Here is a 27,863-nt window from a genome sequence, read left to right on the forward strand (position 1 = left end):
CATACATGTATTTAAGTTTGCAACACCAGAAAGCATGCACACGCAAACTTATTTCTCAGCATTAAATATACCAAAAGTGGCAGAATCTTGTCCAGTTCGGTTACAGCACAGTTATAGTTTTTTGGGGAAGAAACTGTGCAAAGCTGGTATTTTGGATTTTGTGATGTTTGTCAGTTGATTAATACTCTTGTTCTGTATCCATAGGTCGGTGGAATCCGCTTTCTGTATGACAATCTGGTGGAATCACAAGAAAGGTTTAAAAGTAGCAGTGGTTTTGGTTGTATCCTGGCCCACAGTATGGGTCTTGGAAAGACCTTGCAAATTGTCTCCTTCGTGGATGTCCTCTTTCGATACACAGAAGCTCGCACTGTCCTTGCTATTGTACCGGTCAGTATTTGTACTCTAATTTCATTATCCTTGCCACTGAAGAGCATTTCCCTTGGGTGGGAAAAGAAAGTGGAGAGTAATCATAGATTATATCTGGCATAGATGTTGGTCTATAGGGCATGAAGGTTTGGGTTCCTTGAGTTTTTCATCCATGAGATGTAATGCAATAACCCAAATCGTATCTCCTCTTGTATTTTGTTTTGTATCAGTGGTGGTATCATTACATTCTACATAGCTGTTGCATAATAGCGTTCTTGATGTTTCCTTGCACTGCTCTAGAAAAGATACAGAAAACACTTCACTCTGAGTGTTTGGAATGCTGCAGTTTCTGAAGAATCAGGTATTTTACTGGAGAGGAGGAGGTTGTTGAGTAGTGTTTTAACTGGTACTTTGAGAGAAGTGGAAAGTGAACTCGCCAAGTTTAGTTGCCAGTTGAGTGCTTTGCTTAGGAAATAGTAATGGGGATGTGTGCTTTGTATAATGTTGGAGCTGATGTGGCAAGTTACTTTCGTTTTCTTCTCAGTTTGTTATGGACTGATTTACATGTTTTAGTAAAACAATCTTGGGATTCTGATGCTGACATGATGGACCAAATGGCCTCCTGCACCACACCAGTTCTGCGATTTTAGTTTTCCTGTAAGTTTTGCTTACCATCTTCATGGTCCATAATCCCAGATGAGGTGGTTAGAACAAGACAACCAAACAGACAGAAAGGCAGTCAGCCAATTTGCTAACTTTACTTGAAAGTTGAATCTGGGGCTAATGACATGTTAATCGACATTTTTGTGCAGAGATGATATTGGCTTTTATTGATTTCAGGTGAACACTTTGCAGAACTGGTTGGCAGAGTTTAACATGTGGCTGCCCGCCCCAGAAACGCTTCCTGCAGATTACAACTCTGAGGAGATACAGCCCAGGAGTTTTAAAGTTCACATCCTAAACGACGAACACAAGTATGTCCTGTTATATGTTTATAAAGGAGGATATCCAGGGCCTGCTGTGGTCCCCAAAAAAGAAGGGGTCGAGTTTGCACAAATGCATTGGGACATTTGGGGAAGAGTGTTGCAGATGTTACTTAGCTTGCAACTGACTTTCAAACAAATTAAAATTGAGTGCATGTCCAGACCTGGTACTAAGTGCTCTCCCTGCTGTGTTACTGAGCCATGCAGCCTGATGTGTCTGTTCAAGTGAATGTTACCATTGTGTCTGTTTTTGTATAAATTTTTGTCACAACTCCAAGTCTACTAAAAGTGATGGGTCATTTATACAAGATAATAAAATGTGAGGCTGGATGAACACAGCAGGCCAAGCAGCATCTCAGGAGCACAAAAGCTGACGTTTCGGGCCTAGACCCTTCATCAGAGAGGGGGATGGGGAGAGGGAACTGGAATAAATAGGGAGAGAGGGGGAGGCGGACCGAAGATGGAGAGTAAAGAAGATAGGTGGAGAGAGTGTAGGTGGGGAGGTAGGGAGGGGATAGGTCAGTCCAGGGAAGACGGACAGGTCAAGGAGGTGGGATGAGGTTAGTAGGTAGATGGGGATGCGGCTTGGGGTGGGAGGAAGGGATGGGTGAGAGGAAGAACCGGTTAGGGGGGCAGAGACAGGTTGGACTGGTTTTGGGATGCAGTGGGTGGGGGGGAAGAGCTGGGCTGGTTGTGTGGTCTCCAAGCCTCTGCTTGGTTTCCCCAATGTAGAGGAAGCCACACCGGGTACAGTGGATGCAGTATACCACATTGGCAGATGTGCAGGTGAACCTCTGCTTAATGTGGAAAGTCATCTTGGGGCCTGGGATAGGGGTGAGGGAGGAGGTGTGGGGACAAGTGTAGCATTTCCTGCGGTTGCAGGGGAAGGTGCCGGGTGTGGTGGAGTTGGAGGGCAGTGTGGAGCGAACAAGGGAGTCACGGAGAGAGTGGTCTCTCCGGAAAGCAGACAGGGGTGGGGATGGAAAAATGTCTTGGGTGGTGGGGTCGGATTGTAAATGGCGAAAGTGTCGGAAGATCCTCCTAGTCGCAAACCATTTCCACTCCCCCTCCCATTCTCTAGCTCCTCCCAGTCGCAAACCATTTCCACTCCCCCTCCCATTCTCTAGCTCCTCCCAGTCGCAAACCATTTCCACTCCCCCTCCCATTCTCTAGATCCTCCCAGTCGCAAACCATTTCCACTCCCCCTCCCATTCTCTAGATCCTCCCAGTCGCAAACCATTTCCACTCCCCCTCCCATTCTCTAGATCCTCCCAGTCTCAAACCATTTCCACTCCCCCTCCCATTCTCTAGATCCTTCCAGTCGCAAACCATTTCCACTCCCCCTCCCATTCTCTAGATCCTCCCAGTCGCAAACCATTCTAGGGTAATGGTTGAAGGGAGGAATATTACATTATGAACAGATAACGCTGGGAATGTGGATATACGACTCAAACATTGCCATCATGGTAATTATAGTAATCCTAGAAATAACCATTTGACATCTTGCTACTTCATTAAGACAAGAACCTTGCAGCCATTTACATCAGTACACTTTACTGTGCTATAAAAGTATCCTCATGTTCTGGGTTATCTAACATTCCCTCTCTTTTTGTAGAACAACTGTGGCCCGTGCCAAGGTGATTAATGAATGGTCAGCAGACGGTGGTGTGCTGTTAATGGGGTATGAGATGTATCGTTTACTGTCATTGAAAAAGTCATTTGTTACTGGGAGGAGGAAGAAAACAAAGAAACCAGCAGGACCTGTGATTATAGATCTGGATGAGGAAGATCGGCAACAAGAGCTATTGAAAGGTAATAATGAAAAAGTTATATTTGTAACACCTTTCACAACCTTAATGGTTCCAGACACCTTCACTGCTAGGCGAGGAAGACATTTTGACCCTCATCATTGTACCTGCTATTCTAATATACTTCCTGACTAATAAATGAGTCCAAAACTATTCTCACTCATCCATTGTAATCCCATGGCCCTTTACCTCCCTTAAATATTTATCTAACATTCCTCTAAACCATGCTATGGTCTGTTTCACTCACTCTTGCAGCATAGCATGCGATGCTCCAGTTGTTCCACTCCTCAGCCATTCAGGTAGTTCAGTAGAAATATAGGAGTTCACATCAGCAGTTGCAGTCAGTCATTCTATAAATGTCAGTGCTGGCAATTTCACCGAGAAGTACTAAACTAATCTCACTGGCCTAATCCATTCCAAGTTACTGACGCCAAATAAAGGAAATTAGTAGCTGATTACTTTAAATATAATACAGCAAGTCTGTGCAGTTTGCAGTTTAAAATATCAATGTCAGTTGCATGCACTTGAAAATATGCTTTCACTTAGAATCAAGAAAGGATTGTGCTTTTATTCCTCATGATATGGAGTCAAAGCAGTGATGAGTTTAGAGGACCCATTATGATACAGTTGCTATAACTGGAGGTGCCCCATAGTCAAGAACAGTAAGTTAGGTACTTTGTTAGTTGTTAGCCTGATGCTTTATGATGCCACACTGTTTCTCTTCACTTGATCAGAAGTTTAACTTATCCCTTAGGGATCGAAAAAGCACTGGCTAAGCCAGGCCCTGATGTCGTCATTTGTGACGAAGGCCACCGCATAAAAAATTGCCATGCTAGCACATCTCAGGCCTTGAAGAGCATCCGGTCAAGGCGGCGAGTGGTCCTTACTGGGTATCCACTTCAGAACAATCTCATGGAGTACTGGTGCATGGTGGACTTTGTCCGGCCTGACTTCCTTGGTACCAGGCAGGAGTTCAGCAACATGTTCGAGCGTCCCATCCTAAACGGACAGTGTATTGACTCCACGCCACAGGATGTTCGCCTGATGCGGTACCGCAGCCATGTTTTACACAGCCTGCTAGAAGGATTTGTACAAAGGTGAGAGGTTTGTAAAATTACAGCTGTATAAAGCTCAGGCTGCATTCCAACTGCAGCACTGTGGTTGAATCTTCCTCATTGCATCTTGGGGAGGAGAGTTAGTTGGGGAGGGTTGAAGTGTGTACACCTCATTGACATAAGAATTCTTTTTACATGGCGGGATGTTGTGATCCAGAATCTGTGATTAAAATTTAACTAATTTGGTCTTTTAAGGGGCTGACACGGTCATGGTGGGCTGAATAGCCACACTGTGCTATCTGATTCAATTTACTGCCCTGTGCCAACACACCCTTTACTAAAAGTTTTATGGTCCCCAGTCACAAATAATATGAGCAGCAAGGATCTTTTAACCGCTCCCTATGGAAATCTGATACAAAAAAAGTACTGGATATACACGACAGGCCAGGCATCACCTATGGAGAGAGCAGAGTAATGTTTCAGTTTGATGACCCTTCATCAAAGCCTACATTTTCCCTGTGTTGCACCATTTTTCAGTCATTGGTTTTCTGCCTCAGTGTAAATTATTTAGCAAGACCGTCAGTTTGTCATTCTATTCAGTATGAAGCTTCGCAGGTTCGCTGCCCTCAAATTCATTTTCTTTTGATAATACCAACTGCTGCTTCAAAGGATTGATGACATTTGACTTGCTGTGCAGGCGAGGTCACGATGTCTTGAGAGGTCACCTTCCTGAGAAAGAAGAACACGTGCTGCTAGTTCGTCTCTCCAAAATTCAGCGATCACTGTACACTGAGTTTATGAATCGTTTCCGAGATGCGGGAAACAGTGGCTGGCTGGGCCTCAATCCTCTCAAAGCATTCTGTGTCTGCTGTAAGGTAGGTCATTATCTTTTTGAAAACTCGACAGAATGATAGAAATCTGGAAAGTCTTGTACTTTTGTTTAATCACAAAGCAATCAATGACTAGTTTTTTGATAACTGTCCTTATTGATTCAATGTTTTCGGGCTTGTGCACTATAGGAGTGTTTGATGAAAGAGCACTGAGAGCACTTTATTCTTTATCTGGCTGGAAGAATACCTGTGCTGAGGTATTTGATAGTGACACTTATTGGGAGAGTCAGAGGGCACGGTTTCAGAATAAAGGGGGTGGTAATTTAAGGTTGAAATCCGGAGAAGCTGCTTCTCTAAGTGCCTTTGGTACTCCTTGCCAGAGATAGCTATGGTGGAAGAGTCCTTTTATACATTTAAGGCTGAGATAGATTCTTGATCAGTCAGAAAACGAGGGTTTATGGGGAAAAAGCAGCAAAGTGGATGAGAGGAATGTTGGACCAGCCAAGATCCTATCGAATAGTGGAGCGGCTGGACGGCCTACTCCTGTTCGTATTTCTTGAGGTCTTGTTAAAGAGTTAGGTAATCAGAGTTGAGGCTTTACATTTCTGTTTCCTGATCATTGTGATCAAAATAAGTCTGTTGTTGTGATGAAAATTGGTACTAAATTGGCAGAAAAAGGAAACATTTAAATTGGAAGGGTTGAAGTGACTGAAGCAGGAGAACAACTAAATGTGAGACAGTGAAAGAAATAGACTGAGAAAGGAAGAAGACAAGTAGATTGATATCAAAGATATCAAAGCCACAGAGAAAACTGAATGAATGCAGAATAGCTTTAAAAAACAACAACCGAGCGAAGAATTAACTGTGGTAGAAAGAAGCCAGGCACCTCAGAGAAGCAATGGCTTTGAGTGTGCGATTGAGTTGGACTTACAATTAAAGAATGGAGTGTGGAAGCAAATGAAATTCACAGCGTTGGGAAATTGAGCAGAACCCTCAACCCGTTCTGATATGCACTTAAAAAGGATAAGGTATTAGACTCTTTTTAAAATTGATGAGTTACCAAGACCAGAGGAGATGCATCTAAGGGAAATTAAGAGTTGAAATCACGGAGGTACTGACAAAAATCTTCTAGTTCTTTTTCAAGAAGATGCAACAGGGCTAGAGAATTGCAAGTGTTGTCAAAAGAAGAATACAGAGATATAAGCCTAGCAGTTACAGACCAGTTATTTTAACCTTGACAGGAAAGCTCAGGTTGGTTGGCTCACCGAGCTAGTTTGTTGTTCTGCAAAGCTTTTGTAAATGATAATATGGGATAAAAACAGTCACACAGACAAATGTGAATTAATTAAGGGGTTCTAGGATGGATAAGCTAAAGACAAATTAAGATTATTAATTTGTTTTGAGTTATTTGATGAAGATAAGAGGGTAAATGAGGATAATGAGCATATGGACTTCCAAGCGGCATTTCATGAAATACTACGTAGACTCGTCACCAAAAGTGAAACCCATGGAGTAACGGGAATAGCGGCAGCATGAATGCAAAGTTGACAGTGATAGGAAACAGTGATGAAATGGTTATTTTTCAGACTGGAGGAAGGTATGCAGTGAGGCTACCCAGGGGTTGCTAATAGGACGCTAACTGCTTATTAATGAACTGGAGTTGTATGTCTGGAGACAGTTTGCAGAAGACATGAAATGGATGAGTAAAGTAGTATGTTAGGAGGATAATGGGAGACTTCAAGAGGAGGACAGAGACAAGTTGAATGAATGGACATGTGGGACATAATGCAGCTTTTTGGGAGGGCCAAAGAGAGCTACTTTAAAAAAAAATTAAAGGACACAATTTAAGGGGGCATGCATAAGCAAAGACACCTGGGGTTATCTCTCTTCATTGATTATTGAAGGTAGCAGAGCAGGCTCAGTAAGTGGCTGAAAGGGCTACAATTGGGATTTGGGGCTTTTATGAATAGACAATGGGGTACAAATTCAAAGGTTTAAAGTGAACTTTGAGACTTGAGCTGAAGCATTCGGTCAAATTTTTGATCCTGTACTCCAGTAAAGGCTTGAGAGAAGTTGCAGAAAAGACTGACAAAATGATTCTGGATCAGGGACTTAAGTAAAGTGGGTTAATTAGAGAAACTGATGTTATTCTCCTGAGAGAGGTGTAAAGATTGAGAGGAGGTTTGAAAGACGTGCTGAAGGTTGTGAAAGATCTAGACAAAGAGAACTTGTTCACATTGACAAAAGGATCATGATCCAGAATACACCAATATAAGGCAATTAGTAAGATAAGAAACAGTGATATTAAAAAAAAATTAATGCAACGAGTGCTTAGGATTAGGCTGCACCAACAACTAGTAGAGCTGGAGGCAAGTGGTACTTTCAAGGGATTTGGCTGTGCACCTGCAGAGAGAATATACAGCAGGATGGGAAAAGGGTGAGAGATTGGGCTAACCAGTTAAATCTTGCTGAATGCCAGCATGGATGCAATGGGCTGAATGGCTTTCTATCATTCATGCCGCATTTCTTGACAAGCCTTTATAAGTCATCTGAAACCCCCAGTGAAATGCCTCAACACATTGTTTATATGTGAGACATGTTGGGCAACTATTAAGTCACCTGCATTGAAACAGGTTTTCTGCAGATTATTAGTTGAAGTAGCTCTCTTCAGGTTATTTCATGCAATCATGAGTTTCACTCAGTGACCTGTCATGGTTCCACTGGGGCTGTAAATGGCTTTCTCTAAATAAAAGGCAATGAATAATCTCCTGGGGCAGTTTGGGTGACCATTAGTTGATTTGTCACTGACAAGCCCCACGTTACTGGTAGCCTAATATATTCTTAATTGCTTTGGATAGTCTTCATAGATGGTGTAAAAACACTATCCTTTAAGAAGGCACATTGTGAAATACTCACTTGACTCAGTTAACTGCATTCTCATGTCTTTGATTTGCTATTATTGTCACATGTACTGAGATACAGCGAAAGGTACTGTTTTGTCTGCTACCAAGGCAAATCATACCTTCCACTAAGTATCTCAGTAATAGAACAGAATGCAGACTATAATATTACAGCCACAGAGAAGGAATAACTTTCATGTGAAAGGTCCGTTCATAATGTAGTCTGGTAATAGTCTGACAAAGTGCTACATTGTCAGCAGGAAAATTTCTCATTTTCCTAGGAGAATTTACAAATTTAAATCGTAGGAACAGCCACAACTGTTTAACATCTAATCTGAAGTATGATCACTGAGGATCCGACTCAAACACGTTACTCTCCTGCAGGCCTCAAGCCAAGCTCCAGACACTTGAAGTGGAGTGTCGTATTCCTGTTGTCACCCATAACAGGCAACAAGTGTTGCATGTGCTCTGTTAAGGTTGGTGTAATATCAACTGGTCGTTGTTTTTCTCTATCTTTACCAGATCTGGAACCACCCAGATGTGCTTTATGAGGCTTTGCAGAAAGAGAACTTAGCCAATGATCCAGATTTGGATCTTGAGGTAAATGATCTTAGTACAGGCACACCAAATGCACGTGCTCTGCCCATTGGCGGCAAGAGGAAAACGGAAAGCACATCAACCACCGTGGAGTCGGCAAACAGCAAGTTCACCCAGAATGTCGGCTTCAACCATTTCCAAGACAAAACTAACCAGGTTATCACCTACGAATGGGTAAGTGCCATACCTCTTCCATTCGCTTGTTTGTATTATGGCTTTTGGAAACTGAATATATTAGTTGTAGGCAATCTGATTTGGTTGTTATCACTAATAGAATACTGTTTCTTCCATGTGGGTGAGATTATTTATCTACTACACCAACCTCACAACTGTCTGAGGTCCTCTGTTACATTCAGTGTAACTTTACCTTGTCTGTCTTGTTTAGTATGCCTGCGTTGCATTGAACTATACCTTCCATTCTACACCTGGTTTCTGAAGACTCCTTGAAACTGCTTTATATTATTCTTCAGTATTCCCTTGTTCATTGGATGAGGTGAAGTGTCCAAACTAGGGCTTCCAAAACTGTGGGCTGCAACACCACCCACCCCCATCCCCAGTGGGGTAGCAAACTGAAATTACAGGCTCTGAGGCAGCATTGGCTACCATGAACCTCTGACTGCTCACAGTTGCATGGCCATTTTAAATCCTTAGTTACTTTACTAGTGGGCATGGCCTAATGGCCAATCCTCAAAGCCTGATTTCTGTCTTGCAAAATCCTATGGAAAAGAAGGTTTTGTCACCGGCCTGGGGGTCACAACAATCTTTCAAGCATCAAAGTGTGGTCATAGAGAAGGATAAGAAACAGTGGTCTTTACCCCTATTCATGAATTGAATTTTGTTACTCGGGTGCTGTGGCATGTAACTTTCACAGAGCCTTTCTCCTCTGATTCCTTGTAGCAAACACTTGATTTCCACTGTGGGCCCTATTCCAATAATGGCCTCAGCTAGCTGCCTATTTACTTTGCTCATTGTGCTCCCCCTGTGTAAAACATGATGTGATCTTTTAAAATCTAATAAATATGAAATATATGAAATAAGTGGACTGTTCCCTCCTCAGGCTAAGGATGTGTTGGCAAACTACCAGCCTGGCTTGCTAGAGAACTCTGCAAAAATGGTCCTGCTGTTTGAGCTGATAGAAGAGACCCTGAAGCTTGGGGACAAGATCCTTGTGTTTAGGTAAGAAAGCATTAAGAAGAAATAATACAGGAAATGGCAAGTGTCAGTTCGAAGTTCCCCTTGTGAGCAGCAGTTTTTGTTTCGTTTCCTCTGGAAGATGCTAACTCAAGCTGGGACGTGGTTCAGTGGGAACCCAGCGGGTACCTTGCCTTGTACCCACTGTTCATGCCTGACTCTATATCTAGAACAGTTGGAGCTTGTTTTGACAATCAGGGAAGTATCACTGCTTAGGCTGATCTGGCCTTTGTCCAATACCTGCACATGCTCACTCCCTGGCGCACTGCACAACTGTGTTGCTTTCAAAGCTTGATTGACGTTTTGACTCTTCTTTTTTTCCCTGGTGCTGCGAAGCTGTGTTGTTGTGCTCTTCTGACCCCTTATTGAGATGCGATAATGCAACAAACATGGAAATGTGACATGAGACTTTACTGGTCTCTAACTCTGTAATGTTAAAATATTTCATTGTACTCTCAGGAATACTAACGTCCACTGTACCTTGGCTAATTGAGTTGAGAATGCAAACAGGGACCTGTCCCAAGCTAAGTTGGTGATCCTGATTTGATTTGTTATTATCACATGTACCTAGGTACAGTGAAAAGTTTTGTTTTACCTGCAGTACAGGCAGATCATACCCTACAAGGTGCATGAGGGTAATAGGACAGAACGAGGAACACAGTGTTACAGCTGCAGAGAAGGTTCACAAAGAGCGAGGCCAGCATTAAATTTAAAAGGTTGATTCAGATATCAAATAACAGTGGAGGAGAAGCTTTCCTTGAACCTGTTGGCACATGCGTTTTAAGCTGTTGTATCTTCTGCCTGAAGGAAGAGGTTGGAAGGGATTATTACCACGGTGGGAGGGATCTTTGATTACATTGGCTGTCTTCCTGAGGCAGCCAGAAGTATAGCTGGAAATGGTGGATGGAAGACCCTTCTTCAGAAGGGTTGAGACCCAAAACATCAGCTTTCCTGCTCCTCTTCTGCCTGGCCTGCTGTGTTCATCCAACTCTACACCATGTTATCTCAGACTCCAGCATGGGCAGTTCCTACTATCCCTTAGAATCATTCCCTTTTTAATGATCTTAAATTTTCCTCCTTTTGTTTTACTTACCTTCATTTAAACTTAGAGGAGAGGTTAATCCTGTGACTAACATGAGTATCTTTCAGTGTTTTCAACTATATGACTGTAACCAAATAATATATGAATGATATCTAACAATGGTCAGATTCTGTAGAAAGCAAGTTTTGAACCATGCAGACTAAGTTAATTAGCTCGTGGCATTGGGTTGGAAAGAGATCTGTCAGTATAGAACAAGGTACAGATCTACAGCAGTACAATAGGGGTAGCATGTTACTGAGTCTACAGCATGAATATCACTATAGAACAGGATGAACACTGTTAAAACTTGTCAGTATAGAACAAGTTGCAGTACTGTGGGGTGCAGTTCTGTTGATGATCGGAATAATTTGAAGAAATAAACTAAGTGTATCATAAGAGAAACATCGTGGACAACATGAATATGACTAAGTATTGGTACCAATTTTCCAAAAAAAAGTAGCAAGTGTGCTGCTTTGATATCCTCCTCCATAGTTTCTCCTCAGGTGATGATTGATAAATTGGAAATTTGACACTGAAGGCATTGGTCATTATGGGAAATGTGCATTTTAGTCTCCTGAAGTATTCACACTCTTAGGTAGTTTTTGTTTTTATTCTCTGCATTGCAGCCAGAGCCTTTCTACGCTCTCAGTCATTGAGGAATTTCTCGGGAAAAAAATGATGCCAACAAAAACAGGCTCCGAGGAACCTCCACAACCATGGATCCGGAACGTTAACTATTACCGTAAGTAGTAGCAGGGCCATGCAACAATCTCTGTTTAATTGAACTCAAAGGAGAAAAGGCTTAAGGTCATGTATAATAAATATTTGAGTAATGCTGATAAAAGATGCATTTTGTTCGAACTTTCCATCTTACACTTGACAGGAAAATGTGGAAGTTTCAAATTACCAAAGGAGATGTCCCTTTACATTGGTAATTCTTGCAAACATGTCTTGGTGATTGCAAGGTTAAACAGTTTGTAAAATGTCCTTTATTTTCAGCAAGGCTCAAATTCAGTACAGCACTACCAAATAACTACTTGTAAAGTAAACTGAGTCTTAATATTCTATGGGGGCCATTTTTTGGGCAGCAGTGCCACCTGGTGGATAAGTGCAGGCACCATTCAAACTATTAGAGGCTTGTAGCAAAAGATTCAAAAACAGTGTTCTGTCCCCTTCCACTTTGTTTCTGTCTCCCCCATTTTCATTATTCTGATCTTGCTTCCTGAGGGTTTGGCACCTATTGAGCATTCCCTACGGAATCAAAAAGTAAATTGAGGAGTGGTGGAATTTTTTTTCACAAATATGACAGTTACAGAAATGGAAACAATTGTGTTGGTGCTGCTGAACTAGTGATTCAGAGGCCTGGAAGACTAGAGTTCAAGCTAGGGCAGTTCATTTGCTTCAATAAATCTCGAATGGCTTCAGCAATGATGAATGTGAAACTGTTTAATTACCTTTTGAGGGAAAGAAATGTGCTGTCCTACTGGGTCCAGACCACATTTGATTCCAGACTCAGCAAAGTTGTTGGCTCTTAATTTCCTGCTAAACCAGCCGTATTTACAACACATCACTGAGGAAAAATTAATAATATCAAAATCAGACAGACCATCTAGCTTTAAACTAGTTGGATTCAATAGCGGCATGCTTTGCTCAATCATCCCTGCAGAGTCCTCAGAACTAATATCTGGCAACGTGTACCAAAGCAGGAAGAGCTGTCTCTGACCAGTTAAGCAACAGCCTGACACAGTCGTAATCTCAGAATCTTACCAAAGCCCTCTATCACATCCCATGATATGTCCTGGTTATTGCCATTTGGTACCCTCCCTTCTCTGATTTTTTTAAAAAAGTGTTGATTAATATTGCCAATTCCTGCAACCCCTGCCCCCACTGCCAATCATGCAAAGCTATAGATCACGGCAAAAGACCAGGAATAAGTATTTGCAACCAATTTCAGCCAGTAGTGCCAAGTGGATAATCCATTTTGATCACCACCTGAGGTCCCCAAATGCCAATCTTTAGAAAATTCAATTTACTCCACATGATATCGAGAATTGGCTGAAAACTTTGGAAAAGAGCAGAAGATATGGAATGTGATAGGTTAGAGGTCAATTGAGATTAAAGAACAAACAGTTCTTTGATGGAGCAGCCGAAGAAATATGCTAATAGATAGTGAAGCTACAAAGTGACACACAGATTTTACACAAAAAAACATAAGAACGAGACAGAAAGGGATGAGAGAAACAAGATGAAGACTCTCACCAAAAAAGGGAAGAAAAGACCAAGACATTTTGTTCCTCCTGTTGCCTCCTCACTCCCAATGGCTTAATAAGCCTTAGATTTTTGCATTTCTTTAGTTCTGATGCAGGATCATTGACCTGAAATCTTTCTGTCCTCAGGTGTGCCTGACCTGAGATTTCTCAGCTTTTTTTGTTCGTGTCTCACACCAGCTTTCTGGACTAGCAAATGCAGGACAGCAAAAGCTGTTATCTCTATTAAGGATGTGTCTTGAGCATGAGCATTGGAACACGACATTGCTAATCCTACTGATGGTGAGAAATGGGAGTTAATCTCATGACCCATATGTTAAGTAACTGCCTGAAGACTGGGGGTTCTATGAGCCATATGGTGGCTTCATGGACTTTTGAACGAGATAGGAATGATTATTTTGAATATCTGTCCATTACCAGTGGACAGTTGAGTATATGATTGACATAAGCCTCCCAGAAATAAGCAGTAAGCTAAGGAATCTAAAAAAAGACTCCCAAGAGGGAAAATCACATTTTCAACAGTCGAGAACTTCTTATAGCCAATCAATGATGATTCCTAACACCTTGGTGAGTTCAAGACACAGTTCAACAGAGGAGAGCATTTAAAAGTTATTCATGCCAGCTGCATTGACTTTGGTTAGCTCAAGATTTAAACAGAAGCAAGTGGTATTTCCAGCCTCGCCTCAAAAAAGATAGAGTGCTTCCTTGTATGTCTTTGAGTTGAGGCAAAGAACAAAGGGAGAAGGAGACTAACAATAGACAAGAGGTTGTCACTTTTAGTTAGTCAAGAGATCAGCTTCATTCATCTGTTACTCTGATTCAGGCCCAGTAAACTGTTGTCAGGAGGCTGACACCTCAGCCAAGGAGATCAGCATTCTCCTATCTGTTTATTAAATCGAAGCCCAGTAAACTGCTGTGAGGATACTCAGTGTAAGCCACAGAGATCAGAAACACCCATTTCCTCCATCTATCACTCTAGTTTGGGACCAGTAAGCCATTCTCACCTGTTATGGATTATGCATCTTTTCTACTGATTTGAATTATGTCATATCTCAAACTGTTACTTCCTAATGAGTTGCCTTTAAAATCTTCTACAAATTCTTTTGAGTGTAATCTGTGGCTCCTGGACTCTAAATCTTGCAAACAGATTGCTACAGTAGTAAATATTGCCAAAGCTTCAGTGTAACCCTTACAGATTTTGGTAGTAGGCTAAAGAGCCACAAAGTGATATTGAAGTTCTTTTAAAAAAAAATTCTTGAATTGCTATAATCTGGGATGCATTCTGAAAGAGTGGCGGGTACAGACTCAGTAAAACAAAATAAATATTTGCAGAGCTGTGAAGTTTAAAATGGAGCAATGGAACTGATTAGAGTTTTCATAATGCAATGCTTCATGGCCAAATGACTATTATTGTTCTAAGTTCTGAGTGCTGTCATTTCTATCCATTTCAATTAACCTTTATTTATTTAAACTCGTAAGTCGTATACTGTGTAAATCTGCATTTCACAGTCAGTGCTGAGAACCCATTCTGTACGTGATGAGAATTTGTGTGATTGCTGCAGTCCTATCCAACTAAACGTATTTTTGGAGTTTGTATTAAAACATGCATAGAATATTTTGTATGATTATTTTATGAAATATTCCACAACTTTTGCAGGACTGGATGGAAGCACCTCTGCAATGGATCGAGAACGGCTGATCAATCAGTTCAATGATCCGCGCAATACTAAAGCCAATCTCTTCCTGTTGTCTACACGGTGAGTGTGATCTGTTAAGTGTGGGAGGTTTGATTTCAGTTCAGGTCAGAGGTACTCAAGTGATAACATTTCCCCCATTACAATCAACCACCGCCTCCCTCTTCCTAGGAGATCTCACCTGTCACTGCTGTTGGTAACTGAAGATATATTTAGCTTGGAACTAGGTCAGTGCTAAATCTGTGGGTTTGTAAATTTGACGTGTCGCTGCAAATAGCCCACCAGTAATTCATTTGCTCAGAATTAACAGGAAGTCGGTGTTACTTGTTTGATTGCTCTATCCAGCCTCACGCTCTGGAACTAGACTTCTTGTAGCTTGTGGCTGTGGTCTAAATCTGACGTTCTTTCCAGCACTGCTGCAGTCTTCCCAACATTCTCTACCTCAATCTGTTTGCAGTGGAATCCTTTGCTTTATTAGTTCCAGGTTTAGCATACTTCCTTTCCTCCATGTCAAAAATTCTGTACCTGCTCCTGGATGAGATCATTTAGCCCATTTGCCTGTTCTTCACTAGCTAGGAGATATATACTGCAGTCCCCAGTGTGTGGGGCCGCTGCTTTAGTTGATATTAATTCATGACCTGCACTTGAATGTGCAGGACACATTTTTGAACTTTGTGGATGACGTGTAACATTGAAATACTTGGACTGAGAGAAGGATACTGATAGACTTTGAGACCATTGACAGGTGGAACGGGCAGGCATCAAGGCAGATACAACTCAATGCAGTGGAGGGTGAAATGAGATATTTTGGAGACAGCATTACATAGTGCAGTTCTAAAAGAAGTGCCGGTACAAAGATCCAGGGGCGTGTAAATAAATCGTTGAAGGTGGAAAGGCATATTGAGAAAGGGTTTAAAAAGGCATGCAATATCCTACACTTTATAAATTGATGCAGACAGTACAAAAGCAAGAAAATTTTATTGAATAAAGCAAGATATTACAAATGCTAAAATTCTGAACTAACACCAGAAAGTACTGGGAAAGTCATAACGATGTGAAATATTAACTCTGTCCCCCTCACCAAATACAATCAGACTTCCAATTGTTTCCAACATTTCCTGTTGTTAGTATTAAAATTTTGATAAATCTGGATGAGTGGGTGGGTCTTCTCAACTTGGAATATCGTGTCTGATTCTGGTCATCAGACATTAGGGAGAATGTGAAGGCTTCAGAAAAGGTATGAAAAGATTTTCAAGGATGGTTCCATGAATGATGGACCTGAGTTACATGGACAGTTGGAGAGCTGGGGTTGTTCTCCGAGAAGATGTGGTTGAGAGGAGATTTGATAGAGTTACACAATATCATGAGAGGTCTGGACAGAGTGAAGAGATGCAAAATTGGAGAACCAAAGAACAATAATTGTAAAGTGATTGGCAGAAGAAAAAACTTGCTTTTAGCTGTGAATTAATGGTTAGGTTCTGGAATGCACTGCCTTATCAAGGGGCCAAATCAGTTTGGGCTTTAGAAGTGGAATTTGACAAATGCTTTTTAAAAAAAGTGGCCGTTTACAGGCCTGTAGATAAAGGCCAGGAGACTGGGAAATAACTGTTTTGTCTTTTGCGAACCAGAAATCGTGATTGTTCTGTGCTGTTACTGTACTATGATTTGCCAATTTTAGGTACATTTAAGTCGTCATTGGATAAGCATATGGACATACATGGAATAGTGTAGGTTAGATGGGCTTGAGATTGGTATGACAGGTCGGCACAACATCGAGGGCCGAAGGGCCTGTACTGTGCTGTAATGTTCTATGTTTATGATTTTATGCTCCTCTTGATCAGTGCCCAAAATGAAACTCGAGCTATGGCACATTCTTGTTATCCTGAACAGAATGTAACATGATAATTCAAAGGTGCAATTCCTCACCTTCCTGACACCTCCCTTCTGCAGTCTAAGGCTTTTAAAAGCTAATTTTGACATTACCAGGCTTGACCTGCTGAGTTAATCTGACGGATACTTTGCCTTGTGTTCTTAATTGAAGCAGTTATGCAGTAGTTTGTCCTGGGGTTGGCGATGATGCTGAGCTAACTGTAGCTGTTTCATTTCTCTAAAGAGCTGGCTGTTTGGGAATCAATCTGGTTGGGGCCAATCGAGTGGTGGTATTTGATGCTTCCTGGAACCCCTGTCATGATGCTCAGGCAGTGTGCCGTGTGTACCGCTATGGTCAAAAGAAGCCATGTTACATCTACCGGCTGGTTTCTGACTACACTTTGGAGAAGAAGATCTATGATCGGCAGATCTCTAAGCAGGGCATGTCTGGTAAGAGTGCTGGATTCAAAAAGGAGATTGTTATTCTGATAAAGTTCATCTACCTGAAACATTCTCTCCCTGTTCTCCTCTCCACACTCCCACTCACCCCCTTTTCTCCCCCTACTCCCCATTTCTTCCTTTCCGTTCCTTTCCTTCACTCCACTCCCTTGGTCTTTGATGCAAATCCAAAATCTTGTAAAAATTGATCAAGGGTTATGCAAGAGATTGCAATTTCTGAACGATTCATTCCGTTATAGAACATAGTACATGCTAATCAATAATGCGAGGTGGAGTAAATATTTTACTGGCACCTACAAAAAGTCCTATTAATAAAGCAGTATCCCACTTGAGATGAAAGTTTTAATCATAATGGTAGCGGCATGCTTCTTACTGTGAGGTTTGATGGGAATGAAGCAGTTTGTTTGGGTGGTGGGTCTACATTTGGTGTATTATCACTGGCTGTGAGGTCACGCTTTTAGAGCAGGCTCTGTCACAAGGGCCATGCATGAAGCTGCCAAGTGACATATGGGCTATTATTTTCATCTTTGGCATCTGTTACCACCTGCGTAGTAATCTTACATCAGTCCACAGGAGGTGTTGGTGTAATTTCCTCTCTTACCAGTTAGTAACATCCTGACCAAAGAGTCCCTGTACGCAGACAACACTGTACCCATTTACTGATGGAGCAACTCCGTGCCCCAGACTCATGAACCCCTGCTCCCACATCTGTAACTTATTCTCCCTGATTCAAAAGTATCAAGAAAACTGTGGTCACGGGGCAAAGTGATATGTCACCACCCTGATCAGACTAAGCAACACACAGTAGAGGTGGTTAGCAAATTCTGCTATGTCTGGTCTGCAGTGAGATAGCCAGATAGGCAAAGCAGCTACCATCTTTAGCTGACTTGGAAAACCATGTTGGATATCACCTTAGGACTGCACTGATAGTTTATAAAGGCTGTGGTCTGAGTATTTTGCTGTTTAGCTAAGAAGCAGTGGTGACCTAAAGCTGCCAAGAAAAGAAGCTTAATGGTTTCTACCTTTGTCTGTGTAAGATTTTGCATATAACCTGGCAGGGCAAAATCTTGCATTGAAGGCAGAGTTTCCAAGGAAGTGCTACTATTAAAAGCAGTTTTGGCACACCAGGAGCATTAGTAAGATAAAAGACTGTCTCATGAAAGCCCAAAACACAATTGTTGGTGTTTAGGGCTTCATATCACATATGCAGGCATCCTTGATGCAGAGCCATGAGCTGGCTTTTTCTGTGCTACCTCACTGTAGACAGTCTTTCATCCTGCTATTGTTTTACCTATCTGTGTATTGCATGCTGCATGAGGGTTTATATTGTGTGTCACCATACACCAGACAGCAGAACTTGCAAACCATTTCTAGTGGGTTGTTGGTTAATTTGATCAAATGGAGATGCAACATTTTGTCCTGTGACTAGGGTCTGTTTCCATGCTTTATGCCTCTCTGACTACCGTTTACTTGGTGTTTTGAGTCAGGGAGAATAAGTTATGGACACGGGAGCAGAGGTCCATGAGTCTTTGTCACTCAGTTGTCTTTTTAATAAATGTTACAGTGACGTCTGCGTAGAGGCATTCCTTTATCAGGATGTGGCATATTTTTCTTCCATTTCAGTTTTGATAGATTGTACAGTGTACTGTCAGTTGTAATGTGCATGTAGACTCGTGCTGTAACTCCATGAAAGGCAAAAGCCATGAATATGGACAAGAAAATAACAGAGAGTGGGGACCAGGACACAGACTTGTTTCACTTCAGAACTATCAAAAATAGAACTGTCCGACTGTGCATGCAGTGCGTCATGTCATTGAGGCTCAGATGCGACTGAGGAGCCAAAGATCCTGAATGTTGTTCTGATGGTATTAAGTACCTTAGTGAGAGCTATGAAAGTAAGAATAAGGGGTGCACCAACACAATTGACTGATAAAGGAGTAAAATATTTTGGGGAACTGTAAATTCTAACACGGTTTTGTTTTAATATCTCCCTAATAATTTGCATCTCAAAACATAAGGCACTGTATCTAGTTTCAAGTAACAAAATAAGTTATAAGACAACCATTGCACTTGAAAGCATCCCTCACCTTCTACAAATGAAACTGCTACATGTGCAGGATTAGCTTTCTGTACTTTTGTAGCACAAATAAACATAACTATTCAGAAATCCATTGTTTCCGTAGCTTGTGTTTTATCCTTGTTCATTTTTTTAATGTTGAAATTTGGATTCCTCACGAGGGATTTTAATGGAGGGAAGTGGTGCACTTTTCATTAATGATTGTCAGGATATCGTAGAGTCAGCTGGATAGATACGCAGTAGCAGTCTGCAACCACAGGAATGCCCTTGACTGCTCCACTGAGTCTTCACTTCCTGCTTAGCAGTTATGCTTGGACCTCTGACGCAGATTCCACTTTGCTCTGCTGATTTCACAACTGTAGAAAGAACACTGAATTCTAAGTAGTTCTGCACTCTTTGTGTCAGTACATTGTTTACATGATGTGCCCGTGCGCTGTAACTCCCAGGGTTGGATTTGAAAGTCATTTAGCTCAGAGGATCACGTGATTTCCTGGCTGAGAGAATATGCAGCTCCTGTGATCTGGTATGTTCTCTTTTGGTTTATGGAATGTTGGCCATTCCTATTGACTGAGGGACGGCTATTCTATCACAGGTATTGTCTTTCAGATAAATCAAACTGATTCCCCATCTGCCTCTTCGGTAGATATGAAGAAGCTATGGTACTAGTTCAAGAATAGCAGGTGAATTTTCTACTGTGGGTGATATTTATTCCTTTACCCACCTCGCCGAAATGGGTTTCCTTGTCTTTTATTCCATTTCTGTTTGTGAGAACTTGCTTGAACAAATTGTCTTTCACATCTCCTAAATTACAGCAGTTGCCCCATTTCAAACATAATTAGCCCACTTTAGGGCATTACGGTTATCAAAGGTACTGTATAAATGCAAGTCTTTCTTATCTCTTTTTGCCTGGAATCGGTGTTCAGCTGTTGAATCGTTGAGGCAGATAAGTCATGTGCCAAACCCACAGAATCCTCTTGCAGTCTAACCAGGATGCTAGCCTAAAGCCACTCCAGTGATATCACTGAGAAATAAGTGAAATAAATCACAACTGGTTAACTGGTTCATCTATATCCCACAGACCGTGTCATTGATGATCTAAACCCAGTGCTGAATTTCACCAGGAAGGAAGTGGAATCGCTCCTGCATTTTGTGGAGGAGGAGCCCGTTTTATCAGATACCAGCGTTGAACCAGAGAAGATATGTGATGAAGTAATTCTCAGAGCATGCGCCAAGCATAAACATCTCGTTACTAAGGTATCACTGACTGTTTTCAGTTGGCAAGCCTCAGGATCAACTAGGAGAGCAGATTTATGGTCACCTTCCTTGTGTGATACAGTGCAACTTGCTGAATAGTTGACTTGTTGAGTGTACAGCATCTCTGGTCCATACAGACTAGAAGGCTCAATCCTCAGACTGAGCTGAGTTAGCTGCTTTTAAAGACTGTTGCAAGATAGGTAGTACTGAAATAGGCCATTTCACCCAACCGGTTTATGCTCCACTCATACATAAGTAGGCCATCAGTGAAATCATGGCTGATCTGTGGCCTAAATCCATGTACGTGCTTTTGGCCCATGTCCCTTAAATAAATTTTGTTAATCGAAAGTATTGTCTCCAGTATCAAATTAACAACTGATCCTGTGTCCACTGCCATTTGTGGAAAACCATTCCAAACCTCAACAACCCTTTGTGTGTAGAAGCGTTTCCTGACATCTCCACTAAATCGCCTGACTCTAATTCTCATACTGTGCCCCCTTGTTCTGGAATTTCCAACCAATGGAAGTAGTTTATCTTTCTCTCCCCTATCTTTTCCTGTTAATATCTTGAAGACTTTGAATAGATCACCCCTTACTTTTCTAAATTCTAGGGAAAATAGGCCTGATTTATATAATTTCTCCTTATAATTTAACCTCTAAAGCTTAGATATTGTTCTTTGTTGTACTCCCTCGAAGGCCTAAGATGTGGTTCCGAGATTTGCTCTTGATACTCCAAGTGGGGCCAAACAACGGTTTTATATAACTGCAGCATCACTTCCACATCCTTGTACTTCAGTCCTCTCCATGTAAAGGCCAGCATTCCATTAGCTTTCTTAATTATTTTTTGCATCTGTCTGTGAAATTTTAAAGATTTATGCACCTAAATCCCCAAGTCTCTTTAGGCATCCACTCTATTTAATTTCATACCATCTAGAAAGTACCCTGATCTATCCTTTTTTGGTGCAAAATGGGTAACCTCACCTTTGCTTGTATTGACCTCCATTTGCCACAGTTTTGCCTATTCACTTAGTCAATGAATATCTCTTTGTAGTATCATGCTATCATCTACACTGTCGACAATGCCACCTAATTTTGTGTCATCAAAAAAGTTTGGTTTTAACTTTCTGGGCCATTATCCAAGTCATTAATAAATAATGTGAATAACTGAGGCCTTAACACACACCCTTGTGAGACACCACTGGTCGCATTCTGCTAATTTGAGCATCTACCCAATATCCCTACTTTTCACCTGCAACGCAACCAGTTTCCCATCCACGGAAGTAGATTTACCCTGAACTCGGTGGGCTTCTATCTTAGGTAACAATTTCTTAAGTGGGACTTTATCAGATGCTTTCTGGCAGTTCATATAAATAACACTCACAGACACTTCCCTGTCCAGTACCTTAGTCACCTCTTCAAAAAATTCAGTGAGCTTTGTCAGGCATGACCTACCTCGCATGAATCCATGTTGGCTGTACCTGATTAACTGAAAATTTTTGAGGCGTTCATATACACTGCCCTTGATTACAGACTCACGGCAATTTTCCCACTACAGTTGTTAACCTGATCTGTAATTCCTTAGGATTCCTTTTTGCCCTCCTTAAAAAGTGAAATGACTCCTGTATCTACAGAGCACTGAAAGATTATAGTTAGGGCATCCAAATGTGCTCTGCTGCTTCCTTTAACATTCTTGAATGGAAAACATCGGTCCTAGGTTTTGTCACTTTTTAATTTCATTAATTTCCTCATTACTGATGTTTTACTTATGCTGCCACCTCCCATATTTTTTACCTTTGTAGCTATCTTTGTGCTTTATGCTCCAATCCTTTTCTAGATTCCTTTTTAAATGCACCAGTATTAGTTGCTTCAACCACAGTGTTGTAGTGAGTTGCACGTTCTTAGCAATCTTTGGTGAACAAGTTTCATCTGGATTCTCTGTTTGGTGTTACCTTTATTAATGATCTTCAGTCATGCTCTTCCCCACAAGAGGAGACATCAACTTTTATCCTCTCTATCAAACTTTTAATTTTATTCAGGGTTTATAACAGTATGTTTGTCCTTGTACTTTATCATGGAAAGCTTCTTTTTCCTTTAGAAGTTAACCAGGCTTTGTTCCTGCAGCAACCTTTCCAGCATGAGTCATTGCTGATGGACCGCAAAGAATACAAGCTGACCAAGGCAGAGAAGAAGGCGGCAAAAAAGAGTTATGAGGATGAGAAACGGGCATCAGTCCCTTACACAAGGCCATCTTATGCCCAGTATTACCCAGCCAGTGACCAGAGCCTTACCAACATCCCCATCTTTAGCCAGCGGCATTGGTATGTAAGCACTTCTGCACAGTGTGTGCGCATGTAGCATGGTTTCTGATTACACAGCTCCAACACTGAGGTTCGTGCTGCACATTGCAACTGTGTGTTTTGGTGTTATCACTGTGTGAATGTTGACTGCATCATTATAGGAATATGCCCAGCAGCAAGTGTACAAGGCTGTGCTGGACTCTCACATTTTACAACTGCCTGTTGAAGACCTATCTCCTCCCTCCCTGACAAGTGCTCTCACAATTGAAATGGCACACTTGAAGAAGTTACAGGAGAAAGTGTTGAGTGTAATTGTGTTCCTTTGTAAGATATATGTTGTTGGGACACTGGCGCCCAGCTGGCATCCCAATACCACTTGATGGGTGGTGTATTTTTCTGAAGCATTGCAACCTGAGAGAACAGAAAATAAGTTGCATTTTTTGGCTGTGTATGCAGCAGACTGTTGGACCCTTTAAAGGGCTTTGCAGCGGATATTTGATGCTCTAGTTATTTTCCTGCAGGAGGGGCCCAATCAAGGGGCCGGATGAGAAACCAGTGGCTAGTGTTCGCCCTTTACAGTCAACGCCAATTCCAATGATGCCTCGGCAGGTTCCTGGTGGAATGGCAATACCGAGTTCTGGGTTTGGACCTGTGTTCCCAGTCAGTCACCTCCAGCGTGCTGGTGTTGTGGTGCAGAAAATCGTTACCACCACAGGTAGGAATTTGGCATTCTGCACCAAACCACATGGCATTCACTTCGTCCATCGCTGAGTTTCCAATAATAGGGTTGTGGAGGGGAGGGGCTGCTTCATTAGCAATGCTAACAAGTAAATGTAGAGAATTTCTTCCTTGATCAGGGCCTTCCAACGTTTTCACGTGGAATAATGCCGCATTTCAACTGTTTGCCCACTTCTGGACCAGACAGAAAATCTGAAAGATGCAATTTGTCATCTTTACATTTAAGAATTTCACAAGTGAAATAAACATGTATCAATTAAAAAGCGCTAAGCAGCAGATTTGAAGAATAAGACCATGTTTTGCCATCTTAGTTAAGAAGCAAAGAGAGAGAGAGAGAGACTGCGCCATGTGCTAATCACCAGGGAAGAGGATAGAGATACTGGTCAGCAAAGGAGATGAGTTTAACTAATAATGACCTTGTATTCACCCCTGGTCGCACAGACTTTGGAGTTGGCTTTGGTATAATTTGTATGAAGGTGGGGGTCAGCAGTGCGTTGTCTTTCAGCCTGGGTTTTCTCTATCAGCCTGCATTGTGGGTTGTGTTTTTGGGAGTAGAGTGGGTGAAATGGTGGTTATGTATCTGACACAGTCACAGGGTTCATGCTCCCTTTGTCTCATTTACTTGTTGCTGTCTCACTTACTTGCTCACATCCCATGTACATGCGCATGCCCCCACTCCTGGGACCAGATTGATTCTCTCATTCTGTCCCCAAAATGCACGCCTTCACTCTCTTGCATGCAATGTGTGCACTCACTTATTCCCTCCCTTCCATGCGTGCACGCTTGCTGTTTCCATCTCAAGCATGCAGGCTCAGAAAGCCTCTCCTCTGCCTTGACTGCAGTCTTTCAGGGAGTTGAGGGCCTGCATGAGAGGGCTAGAACCTCATCTTGAATTGACCTGCTCAAAATCTTGTGCTCATACCTACTTGCCACCCATTCCTCATCTGCTTGCTCTCTTGCTTGCTTTCTTTGCCTTTCTCTCTCTCTCTCTGTGTCTCTCTCTCTCTCTGTCTCTGTCTCTGTATATTTTTCTCCTCCTCTTCCTCATCCCAACTCCTTGCCCTAATGCAGAGTTTAGGCTCCCCTCTGTTCTGGTATAGGGGACAAACCTCCCCACCCGCAAAGAAATAAAACGTTCCCCATCTCGAAGGCTGTGCTCATCCTAACTGAGGTTCAGAGCTATAAGTTAGCACTGCCTCAAGAGCCAAGCACTGGGCTTAATATTTTCAGCTATGAGGTGCAGTTCAGAAGGCAGAGGGAAGTGACAACTGCGACAGAGAGTCGTGGTAGTGGTCCGCGTAGACAAACATAAGCTCCTGTTATCAGGCCAACGCAGTACTTAGATTATGGAAACATGCCTTTGTGACTTTCCATGTCCGCAAGCTCTTTTGCAGTCTTGCGTCATCTCTAGTCCGTTTGTGGCTATGATTCTCGAGATGGTTGAAGCAGGTGTATATAGATGAAGGTTAGTGAAATTCATTTCAATGAATTGCTCTTCCTGCTGTTTACCTTTGTAGATATAGTTATTCCTGGAACCAATACATCAACCGATGTCCAAGCAAGGATCAATGCTGGGGAAAGCATCCACGTAATCAGGGGAACAAAAGGTAGTTTCTAATAGTTGTCATTTCGCAAGACTTATTGAACTTTTTTGACCCGATGCTCCTCTCATTGTCAGTTGATGCTTTTAAGATGCAAAATATTCAAATCCAGCGGCCACAAATGTAGGGAATCTCCAACGTTTCAGGCCGTGCTCATGATATAATTGAGCTCTTCTGCTTCTGGTGTGAACCAAGTACCCTATCTGCTGCGTATTTTATTTGGTTGGGTTAAAAAACTGTGTGGGTATAGGGCTGTTCTAGTTGACCTGTGGGGCTGAAGGCATCCCGGAGAAAAGCAGGAGTAAAAGAATAGGGATGTGATGAGCTTAGTGTGTGGCCACTGTTTGAATATCCACCTTAAATCAAATCATATTCTTTTCTCCTCCTCCTTCCATTCACCTAATTCCCTTTCCTTTCTTTACCCTCACTGTCTTTTACCATCAACTCCCATTTACAGCGGGTGTTCAGAAGTGGCTGTTGGATTGAAGGATAAAAGCAATCCCCAGGGGAAAGAGAATAGCTAGCCCTGCCCAATCATTTGTGTCTGAGGCACATATCATGAGGACTTTAATATTAATCTTGAGAGGGAGGGAAGTCCCCTTACCCTAACTACATTATGAAACCAGTGATCCTGGGTCCAGGGGAGTCCCTATCCATTGACATAATTTCTTTTATTAGATTTTCAACAATGTACATTTGAATGATGTACCATGTTTTAATGCAAATGTGCTAAATCCCTGTTGAGGTCTTGATCTCAATCTGTGTGTGGGCTCTTGGATACAGAAGTGTCTGTGTTAGGAAATTTAGGTACACAGAAAGCAAGAAAGAAAGCAAGCTGTGTACTGCCAAATGATGCATTGTAAATCTAACTTTCCATCCCTGCATGGGAAGCTCGTGGTTTTAGTTGTGTTAAAACAGTTGACAAGTGGAGGAGAGAGACCACAGCAGGGACAGTAAGTTGGTTTTCAGAGAGTCTGGATGGATCTGCCTGCATGCTGTCATTGAATTGTTTTCTTTGGAAAGAAAAGGGAAAGATAACGGCATTTTGCAGCATTGCTTCTGTTGGAACATAGGAAACTTGATAGTCATTCATTGCACAGCAAAATCCCACAATCATCAATATGGCCACACCAGATAATCTGGTTTTTAACTGTTGATTGATGGATGAATGTTAGTTAGGGCACCACTGCTGTTTGAATGTTGCCCTGGATTTGATCTACCCAAGTGGGTAAAATGGGCACCTGTTGAACCTTCTGTTTGAAAGACCACTTCACCACCAGTGAAGTGTTACTTTGATTCTATCCTGAACTGTCAGATTGGATTTTGCACATTTAATCTGAAGCAGCCATAGTGGTACTCAGTGAAGGAGGAACTTTCAGCAAGTGGGTCAATGGAGGTGCAGCTTCTCAGCCAAATAATGACTCACCCAAATGTTTATATGAGACCCTGTTTGATGTTTGGGCATTAAATTAATCATTTTACTGAGGATAAGAACCTCGGGGATTTGAATAAAACTCCAGTGTACTTAGCCAGGTTGCTGAATTTTGATTGCTTGTTAAAATGTCTTGCACTTGTCTCTTAGGGATGTACATTCGTACCTGTGATGGAAGAATATTTGCTGTGCGAATGGGCAATAAACCAAAAGTGTCTGAGGGAAGCCATGCAGCTGCGTCAGGTGAGTTGACAGTACACTGGCCTCTCAAGCAGAGGATTGAGAGGAACACACCTTTACTAGTGACAGCACAAGGGTAAAACCCATCCATAGGGTCGATGTGGAAAGACCTAGTTTCATTGTCAGCTGTTACATTCATACAGTCCTTTCTTCATAGATGAGAGCAGAACCAAGGACCAAACCAGTCCTGTTATTAACATTAGACAAAGGCTGGGGGACAGCTGACTAGCAACTTGACCAGCGGGTGTTGCAGTGCACCTGAGGCTGTGTGAAGGGCATGAAATGTTAGAAAATTAGTGGAATATAGAGATAAAAATTGAAATGGTGGGTCTTGATCTGTGTAAAATGATTGTAATTGAATCATTCAGGACAAACTTGACTGAATAGTCTTCAACAAAAGGGCTTTTTTCAGAACTAACTATATAATTTGTTTCTCATTGACAAACTAACCTTAAAGAGCCCTTAGTGCTGGGTGTTACCAAGGTTAGAGAGAACTGACTCGCTAAATCGCAGCCTAACTGATAGGTGACTCTCAGTCTGGTTCGGAAAGTCTGTAGATTGTAAGGGGAATGGAAGGATCAGAGAGACTGAAACTTCTGCACTTCTCAGCACCTTGGGAATGAAAGAGTTAGGGATTTGAATTCAATAAAATGTTGAGCAAGAATTTGTTGGGAAAGGGTGTTTAGAATAACAGTTCAGAGCAGCACTTACTATGGTACTGTTAATAAGTGGAGAAGTTAAGGTTGTTATGCAGCTTTAAAGTGACACACATATGGGAGCATCTTATTCAGAAGACATGCATCAGTTTAGTAAGGGCTAGAGGTGCCTAAGAGGATAGCCGATACTATAGATTTTGAGAATTGGAGCAGGAGTTCCAGGGAGTGAAAGAAAGCAAGATTTGAATTTCTAAACTCTTGTGATCTCAGGATATCAGTGAACTTCTTTACAGTCAGCAAAGTAGTTTTAAATGGTGCTAAAGGTAAAGGAAGCACAGTAGAAACTGCAGACAGCAAGGTCCCAAAAGTAGAAGTGAGAGAAATGCAGAAATAACCTCTTGGTTGAGGAGTAGATAATGGCCATGACATTGGAAAAGTTCAACTTAGCTGGGCAGAGGAGATGGCAAGA

General features: G+C 41.9%; 1 protein-coding gene across 2 annotated transcripts in view; it reads left to right on the forward strand.

Annotated features, from left to right (window-relative positions):
* rad54l2 (RAD54 like 2) overlaps nt 1-27,863 on the forward strand; it is a 117,531-nt gene that overhangs the window by 83,073 nt on the left and 6,595 nt on the right. The window contains exons 8-22 of one of the 2 annotated variants that reach the window (XM_048547353.2): nt 205-387; nt 1,207-1,340; nt 2,965-3,161; nt 3,912-4,254; nt 4,910-5,087; nt 8,465-8,713; nt 9,597-9,715; nt 11,438-11,553; nt 14,736-14,835; nt 16,886-17,091; nt 20,256-20,431; nt 22,552-22,748; nt 23,249-23,442; nt 24,983-25,072; nt 26,649-26,741. In XM_048547353.2, the coding sequence (XP_048403310.1) occupies nt 205-387; nt 1,207-1,340; nt 2,965-3,161; nt 3,912-4,254; nt 4,910-5,087; nt 8,465-8,713; nt 9,597-9,715; nt 11,438-11,553; nt 14,736-14,835; nt 16,886-17,091; nt 20,256-20,431; nt 22,552-22,748; nt 23,249-23,442; nt 24,983-25,072; nt 26,649-26,741 (2,575 nt within the window). The remainder of the gene's footprint in view (nt 1-204; nt 388-1,206; nt 1,341-2,964; nt 3,162-3,911; nt 4,255-4,909; nt 5,088-8,464; nt 8,714-9,596; nt 9,716-11,437; nt 11,554-14,735; nt 14,836-16,885; nt 17,092-20,255; nt 20,432-22,551; nt 22,749-23,248; nt 23,443-24,982; nt 25,073-26,648; nt 26,742-27,863) is intronic. The other variant, XM_048547354.2, reaches the window with a different exon arrangement.

Source organism: Stegostoma tigrinum, chromosome 11 (assembly GCF_030684315.1).
Source record: "Stegostoma tigrinum isolate sSteTig4 chromosome 11, sSteTig4.hap1, whole genome shotgun sequence".
NCBI lineage: Eukaryota > Metazoa > Chordata > Chondrichthyes > Orectolobiformes > Stegostomatidae > Stegostoma > Stegostoma tigrinum.